The sequence below is a fragment of the Piliocolobus tephrosceles genome, chromosome 13 (genome assembly GCF_002776525.5).
Source record: "Piliocolobus tephrosceles isolate RC106 chromosome 13, ASM277652v3, whole genome shotgun sequence".
NCBI classification, from domain to species: Eukaryota; Metazoa; Chordata; class Mammalia; order Primates; family Cercopithecidae; genus Piliocolobus; species Piliocolobus tephrosceles.
The window spans coordinates 12,509,375-12,517,846 of NC_045446.1; the positions used below are offsets into that span (position 1 = coordinate 12,509,375).

Sequence of the window (8,472 nt, forward strand, 5' to 3'; positions counted from 1 at the left end):
TTACCCTGAGTGACCCACTGCACGTAGGCCCTTTGGCCCCTGGATCTTCCTCTCTTGGGTTTTGGTGCTCATCTTTTCTGGGCAGTTCATGCAACAGGCACTTGTTAACAGATGCACTCCGTGGACAGGGCCATGTTCTTACCTTTGAGGGGCTTGAATTCTAGTGGGAAGATGGACCCCAACAGAGAAAATGCGCCCCCTGCCCCACTGTCCCACCATGGACTCCTCCCACAATGTTGATTGTTCTGATGAGCACTCAGTGGCTATAGGAGCGGCGTTTTCCTGAGTGTCTCATCAGCTGCCCTGAACCGAGGGCCTTGTGTGTTTTCTGTGTCTTGCAGCTGGGCTCGGTGGCCTGTTCCCCCGTGGACTGCCCCATCACCTGTACCTACCCTTTCCACCCTGACGGGGAGTGCTGTCCCGTGTGCCGAGGTGAGTGGGACCAGCTACCCCACGTGCGAGGCTCCCGGCCAGGCCTCGGCTCTTATGGGCTCCTGTCTCCTCTGCCTCCACAGACTGCAACTACGAGGGAAGGAAGGTGGCGAATGGCCAGGTGTTCACCTTGGATGATGAACCCTGCACCAGGTGCACGTGCCAGGTGAGCTGGGCCTGGGAACCCAGGAGCGGCCCCAGAAGAGGGCGGCTTTTTGCCTTTTGTCCCTTTGCAAAACATGGAGCCCCTTAGCCGGCATAAGTCCGTCCTCCTGCCATCCTCCACCTTTAATTAACTGCCAGAATATCTTTGGTTTTGACCATCTCTCCCTCTGTGGAAGTCCAGAGGGAGAAGTGGTTTCCCTAAGGGGGTCCTGCCATGGCTGGCTTTACCTGTTCTCCAGGCGAGGGCTCAGGCACTGCAGCCTCTGTCCCGGGATCTTTCCATGGGTCCTGGTGCTGGTGCAAGAGGCCCTTGAGGGCACTGCCCAGGGCAGGCAAGATGCTCTGGGCTTCCTCATGGGGGTCCTTCTGCTTCCCCAGCTGGGAGAGGTGAGCTGCGAGAAGGTTCCCTGCCAGCGGGCCTGTGCCGACCCTGCCCTGCTCCCTGGAGACTGTTGCTCTTCCTGCCCAGGTAAGTGGGCCTCTGGGTCCTGGAGTGTCTCCACCATTTTCTTCCATTTTGCTCTTCTTCCCCAGTACGTAGAACCTGTAAAGGGCCAGATGAGAGAAAGCCAGGCTCAGAGAGGGAACACAGCTCGTACAAGGTTGTACAGCTGTGCTGTGACCTGCTGACCCTCGTCCCATGCTCATGATGCCACACACGATGGTGTTTGTTTATTTGTACTCCCTTTTTCTTCTTTATCTCCTTTCTTAATCTCTTCCTCTGTTTTCTTCTTTATTTTAAATTACAATGTGGGAATTAAGTCCGTTTTACAGAAGAGTAATCTCTAACATGCATTGAGCACCCACTGTGTGCCGTGACACCTCATGTGTCTATACCCCTGCAATACTCCTGTCATCCTGTGCCAGGTGAGAAACAGACCCAGAGAGGTGAAGTGCTGTGCTTGAGTTCACATAGCTGATTGGTGGTAAAGCCAGGATTTCAGCCTGGAGTCGATGCTTTTAGATAGGACAGTGGATTGATTCCCAACAACTGATGCCACTGTACTCCAGCCGGGGCCACAGAGAGACACTGTCTCTAAACAACACAAAACACAACACAACACATATTCCTCCTGTCTGAGATTTTGTACCCTTTGACAATCATCTCCCCATTCCCCTCGCCGCCACCAGCCTCCGTAACCACCATTCTGCTCTCTGCTTCTTTGGGTTCAGTCGTTTTGGATTCCACATAAAACTGAGATTTTGCAATGGTTGTCTTTGTGTATCTGGCTTATTTCGCTTAGCATAATGTCCTCCAATTTCATCCATGTTGTTGCAAATGACAGAATTTCCTTTTTTTTTTTTTTTGAGGATTCTCACTGTCATCCAGCCTGGAGTGCAGTGGCACGATCTCAGCTCACTTCAACTTCCGCCTTCCAGGTTCAAGTGATTCTCATGCCTCAGCCTCCTGAATAGCTGGGATTACAGGCGCATACTACCACGCCCGGCTAATTTTTGTATTTTTAGTAGAGACAAGGTTTCACCATGTTCGTCAGGCTGGTCTCGAACTTCTGACCTTAAGTGATCCGCCCCCTTCGGCCTCCCAAAGTGCTGGGATTACAGGCGTGAGCCTGTCATTTCCTTGTTTTAAAAGGCTAAATAATATTCCATTCTGGATAAAGAAATGTGGTATATGCAGACAATGAAGTACTATTGACGGACAGTCAGGTTGGTTCCATAGCTTGGCTACTGTGAATAGTGTCACAGTGAACACAGGAGTGCAGCTGTCTTCCCCAAACTGACTTTAAATCTTCTGGGTAAATACTCAGCAGTGGGATTGCTGGATCTATTTTATGTTTTTTAAACATCTAGGAAGACAGGGAATTTTTTTCACTGATGGTGGCCTGAATTTCCTTTTTTTATAAAATATTTGTTTAACTCCTTTGACCTTTCAAAGAGTATGCTCTCTTTTCGGGGGCAGCTCTTCAGATCTGTGGATGATGAGCTTTTAGGGTGGGTGGCGCCGGGAATATCCACTGAGGCTTTAAATCCATCATGTTGGGGACATCATAGATTGTACTTCATTGTAACCACCACAAACTTCTCTGCATGCTAGTGGCTATTAGTCCCCCGACTGTCTAGAGACTGATTGCTAGCTAACGTGCCAGGCAGTTAACTCAGCATTTTATACCTTACTTAAATGTATTACTCATTTAAATGTTCATGGAATGTTCCAGCGTGGCTGCTGTGTTCCCCATTTTGCAGTTAGGGAAATGGAGGCTCAAAGAAGTTAAGTTTCTAGTTGGTGTGTAAGACTTAAGCCTAGGTCTCTCTTATTTCCTATCCTGTGCTCTTCCCCATCCTGCCTTCCTACCTCCACATGGGGAAACTGAGGCCCAAAGAGGTGACCTCCAGGCCTGGCATGGTGGCTCATGCCTGTAATCCCAGCACTTTGGGAGGCTGATGTGGGCAGACCGCCTGAGGCCAGGAGTTCGAGACCAGCCTGTCCAACATGGTGAAACCCTGTCACTAAAAATAGAAAAATTAGCTGGGCGTGTTGGTGCATGCCTGTAATCTCAGCTATTTGGAAGGCTGAGGCAGGAGAATTGCTTGAACCTGGGAGATTGAGGTTGCAGTGAGCTGAGACTGCCCCCTGCCCTCCAGCCTAGGCAACAGAGCAAGACTCTGTCTCAAACAAAAACAAAACAAAGAGGTAACCTCCAGAGCCCAGCTCCTTCTCCTGAAACACGTTATGTTTACCACATACCTCTTATTAACAAGAACTCTCTTTAAGGGAAAACAACTTTTTATTGAAGTAGAATATGTTTTCTTTTGATGATTTTTTTTTTTTTTTTTGAGACAGGGTCTCACTCTGTTGCCCAGGCTGGACTGCAGTGGTGCGATCACAGCTCACTGTAGCCTCGACCCCCTGGTCTCAAGCAATCCTCCTACTTCAGTCTCACAAGTAGCTGGGACTATAGGTGCGACTCACCATGCCTGGCTAATTTTTTATTTCTATTTTTGTTTTATTTCCAAGCCCATGAAGTGATAAATGCTTGGCTAATTATTTTATTTTATTTTTTAGAGACACTGTCTTGCTGTGTTGCCCAGGCTGGTCCCAACTCCTGGACTCAAGCGATCGTCCCACCTTGGCCTCCCAAACTGTTGAGATTACAGGCATGAGCCTCCGAGCCCAGCCTCTTTTGATGATTTTTTAAAAGTATAACAGCTTTCTTAGGATACAGTTCATATGTCATACAATTCACACATTTAAAGTATATGATTCAATCATTTTAAGCATATTTTTAGGGTTATACAACCATCTATTAATATGAATAGTTGATTTTTAAAATATAATCATTCCAGTTTTTTATGTGCTTGATAACATCTGATTTTTCCTTGATCATACCTTTCATACTCTTTCTTCTTTTTTTCTTTTTTTGAGATGGAGTCTCGCTCTGTCGCCCAGGCTGGAGTGCAGTGGCGTCATCTTGGCTCACTGCAACCTCCATCTCCTAGGTTCCAGTGACTCTCCTGCCTCAGCCTCCCGAGTAGCTGGACTACAGGCACCACCATGCTTTGCTAATTTTTGTATTTTTAGTAGAGATGGGGTTTCACCATGTTGGCCAGGATGGTCTCAAGCTCATGACCTCAAGTGATCCGTCCACCTCGGCCTCCCAAAATGCTGGGATTATGGGCATGAGCCGCTGCGCCTGGCCTGATACTCTTTCTTTTTTTGCTTCTTCACTCTTCATTTTCTTTTTGTTGAGCTTCTTCCTTTCACAAATGATTTCTGACTTTCTGGTGGTTTATCTTAATGATTTTTTTACTTTACAAGGTGCAAAACCATCAAAATTTTGCTGTATTTTGTATTTTGATCTTTTCCTGGGTTATCAATATGTGACACATGAATATTCAGCATTTTATTAAAAAAATGGGGTTTGACTTAGATCTGATTTTGCCCAACTGTAGGCCAATATAAGTGTTCTGAACACGCATAAGGTTGGCCAGGATTCAGGAAGTGAGCTGTACTAAGTGCCTTTTTGCTGGGCACCGTGGATCATGCTTATAATCCCCGCATTTTGGGAGGCTGAGGCAGGAGGATCACTTGAGCTCAGGAGTTTGAGACCAGCCTGGGCAACAAAGTGGGATCTTGTCTCTATCTACTAAAATGAAATAGAATAGAATAGAATAGAATAGAAAGAATAGAATAGAATAGAATAGAATAGAATAGAATAGAATAGAATAGAATAGCCAGGGGTGGTAGCATGTGACTGGGGTCCCAGCGACTAGGACAGCCAAGGTGGGAGGATCAGTTGAGCCCAGGAGGTCGAGGGTGCAGTCAGCCATGTTCGCACCACTGCACTCCAGCCTGGACAACAGAGTGAGAACCTGTCTCAAAGAAGAAAAAAAAAAAAAAGCCTTTTTTTTTTTTTTTTTTGGTGAAATGGAGTCCTGCTCTGTCTCCCAGGCTGGAGTGCAGTGGCATGATCTCAGCTCACTGCAGCCTCTGCCACCCAGGTTCAAGTGATTCTCGTGCCTTAGCCTCCCGAGTAGGTGGGACTACAGGCGCGCACCACCACGTCCAGCTAATTTTTGTATTTTTAGTAGAGATGGGGTTTCACCATATTGGCCAGGCTGGTCTGGAACTCCTGACCTCAGGTGATCTGCCCGCCTCAGCTTCTCAAAGTGTTGGGATTACAGGCGTGAGCCACTGTGCTTGGTCAGAAATGCATTTTTTTAAATTTTTATTTATTTATTTTTTTGAGACAGAGTCTCGCTCTGTTGCCCAGGCTGGAGTGCAGTGGTGCGATCTCGCCTCACTGTAAGCTCCGCCCCCTGTAAGCTCCGCCCCCCAGGTTCACGCCGTTCTCCTGCCTCAGCCTCCTGTGTAGCTGGGACTACAGGTGCCTGCCACCATGCCTGGCTAATTTTTTTTGTATTTTTAGTAGAGACGGGGTTTCACCATGTTAGCCAGGTTGGTCTTGATCTCCTGACCTCGTGATCCGCCCGTCTCGGCCTCCCAAAGTGCTGGGATTACAGTCGTGAGCCACCGCAGCCACCCAGAAATGCATTTTTGATTTACAGGTTTATTGGGATGTGACCCCATTGTAAGTCGAGGGACATCTGTGTTTATTTTTTCCTTGTGTACTGAGCCTTTATGATGTGCCAGGCCCTAGGCTGAGACTTTTCTAAACATTCTTCAAAGAAACTATTTTTTAGAATGGTTTGAGGCTCATAGGAAAATTAAGTGGAAAGTACAGAGAGTTCCCATATGTCTCGGACTCCACACACCACAGCATCGCCCCCTATTAGCACCCCACACCAGTGTGGCATGTTTGTTATAATCGGTGATACCGCACTGACACTGACATGTCATCGACATCCAGTGTCTGTAGTTCACATTGAGGTTTAGGCTGAGACTCTCCATGCACCCTTTCATTCACACTCGGTCCTTACTGCTGTCCCATTTTACAGATGAGGAAACAGAGGCCCAGGGGAGTTACATGCTTTGCGTGAGGTCACACAGCTAACTGCCTGCCTCCCTCCGTTCATGGCTCCTTCAGTCTTCTCTTCCTGGAGGCAGGAGCTGGCCGGTCCTCACCAGGTGTGCTGAGGCCCCTCCGAGGACAGAGCTTGGGTGTCCCTGGCGTACCTTGTCCCAGAGCCACCTTGGCCACTTGAGAGAACCATTGTGCATCTCGTTTCGCCCTCCTCTCTCTAGATTCCCTTTCTCCTCTGGAAGAAAAGCAGGGGCTCTCTGCTCATGGAAATGTGGCGTTCAGCAAAGCTGCTAGGAGCCTGCATGGAGACACTGAGGCCCCTGTCAACTGTAGCTCCTGCACTGGGACCCCAACAGCATCCCTCTCGAGGCCGGCGCTCCATCTGCTCCAGCTCCTTTTAAGAACGAGCTTGACAAAAACACAGACTTTACCTACAAGCCCAGCAGGAGCTCTTGGTTCACACTCACCCGCTTTGGGGCCCACAGGCACTTTGCCAGGGGAGCCTGGGGCCCTCCCTCGACTCTCACCAGGGCCTTCAACCCCTCCAGGAGCCCCCACTCTACCTCTAGCTTCCCCAGGGGCTCCTCAGCCACTTCCTGTGACTCCAGAACACTCATTCTCAGCCTCTCGGGCCCAGATAGCGTCCAGGTGGCCGCCTCTGCCTGCCACCCTCCTGACAGAAGCTTCAGCACTTTCCATGATGGACCCCAGCCCCTCGAAGACCCCCATCACCCTCCTCCGGCCTCGCACGCTTTCTCCCACCACCTCTAGACTCTCTGCAGCCCTGGCAGCCACCACCCACCGCGGCCCCCAGCAGTCCCCAGTGGGGGCCTCTCGGGGGGAAGGGTCCACCATGTAAGTAGGTCACTGTGTCCGGGAGACTCTGGAGAGAGGACACTCTGCCAGTGGCCCAGGGAGTGTGCAGGGCGGCTCCAAGGGTGAACCTAGTGGGGATGCCTGGGCTCCCTCCTGCAGGGGCCCTGGTGAGGATGGAAGACCCCCAAGGCTGGATGTAACCTTGTTCCCAAGAAGTGTTTGGAATGTGCTGTAAGAACGGAGGAAGTGGTTTCCGCTGTCAGCATCCTCCCTGGACCGCATGGCCAGCTCATCTTTTGAGAAGGGTCGGGGCTGCCAAGTTCTCCTGTAGGAAGAGTCGCGTCCGGCTGGGATTCCACTCACTGGGACTGTACCGCCAGGTGTCGTGCGTCCCCCTGAGGTTTCCTGATTAAAGGTTGTCTCCGTTTCCCCAGGCTGCGCTGCTCATTCACCGCTTACCTGTGGGAAGGTGGGAAACGTGGCCCCAAGCCCACAGGTGGTTAATGAGCGCCCACCTTTACCCCACTGCTGGGGAGAAAAGCTGGCACTAAATTGTGACTGGGCTGGGAAAGGGTCTCCTGTAAGCACTTGGCGGCCTTTTATATTGGGAGACTTCTTTTTACTTTTTTCCCCAAGATCATGATTTTATTTTCTGTTTTCTTTTTTTTTCACTTTTATTTTAAGTTCAGGGGTACATGTGCAGGTTTATTATATAAACTCGTGTCACAGGGGTTTGTTATACAGATTATATTATTTCATCACCCAGGGATTAAGCTTAGTACTCATTCGTTATTTTTCCTTAGTCTCTCCCTCTACCCTCCCTCCACCCTTCCATAGACCCCAGTGTGTGCTGTTTGCCTTTATGTGTGCATGTGTTCTCATCATTTAACTCCCACTTACAAATGACAACATGCTGTGTTTGGTTTTCTCTTCCTGCGTTAACTTTGCTAAGGATAATGGCCTCCAGCTCCATTCATGTTCCTGCAAAGGACATGATCTCATTCTTTTTTATGGCTGCATAGTACGTACACCATGGAATACCATGCAGACACTGGGGGGCTTCCACAGTGAGAAGGGAAAAGATGATGGAGGGGACTTGCTTCTGGGAAGGAATCTCTGAGACTAAATGACAGGCCAGCAGTTTCTTCTTTGAGACGGAGTTTCGCTCTTGTTGCCCAGGCTAGAGTGCAATGGTGAGGCCTCGGCTCACTGCAGCCTCTACCTCCCGGGTTCAAGCAGTTCTCCTGCCTCAGCCTCCTGAGTAGCTGGGATTACAGACACCCACCACGACACCCGGCTAAGTTTTTGTATTTTTAGTAGACATGGGGTTTCACCATGTTGGCTAGGCTGGTCTTGAACTCCTGACCTCAGGTGATCTGCCTGCCTTGGCCTCCCAAAGTGCTGGGATGACAGGTGTGAGCCACCGCACCCGGCCGGGCCAGCAGGTATCTTAAGACATGTTTTCAGCATGAACACCTGTGGGCAGAGGGGAAGGAGCGGGGAGGGAGAGTGGGGCTGCTGGGCCTTCTCGAAGCCTCAGCCAGCCGCCTCTGGGAACTCAGGGGCTAGGCTGGCCCTTCAGCGCTGTCCTGAGCTGGGGCAACAGGGCAGGGCT

General features: G+C 49.8%; 1 protein-coding gene across 1 annotated transcript in view; it reads left to right on the forward strand.

The window, feature by feature from the left end:
• VWCE (von Willebrand factor C and EGF domains) overlaps positions 1-7,290 on the forward strand; it is a 42,194-nt gene extending 34,904 nt beyond the window's left edge. Inside the window, exons 17-20 of the mRNA XM_023189512.1 lie at positions 342-432; positions 516-598; positions 976-1,066; positions 6,263-7,290. Coding sequence (XP_023045280.1) covers positions 342-432; positions 516-598; positions 976-1,066; positions 6,263-6,900 — 903 coding nt within the window. The 3' untranslated portion in view covers positions 6,901-7,290. The remainder of the gene's footprint in view (positions 1-341; positions 433-515; positions 599-975; positions 1,067-6,262) is intronic.
• Positions 7,291-8,472: the final 1,182 nt, after the last annotated feature.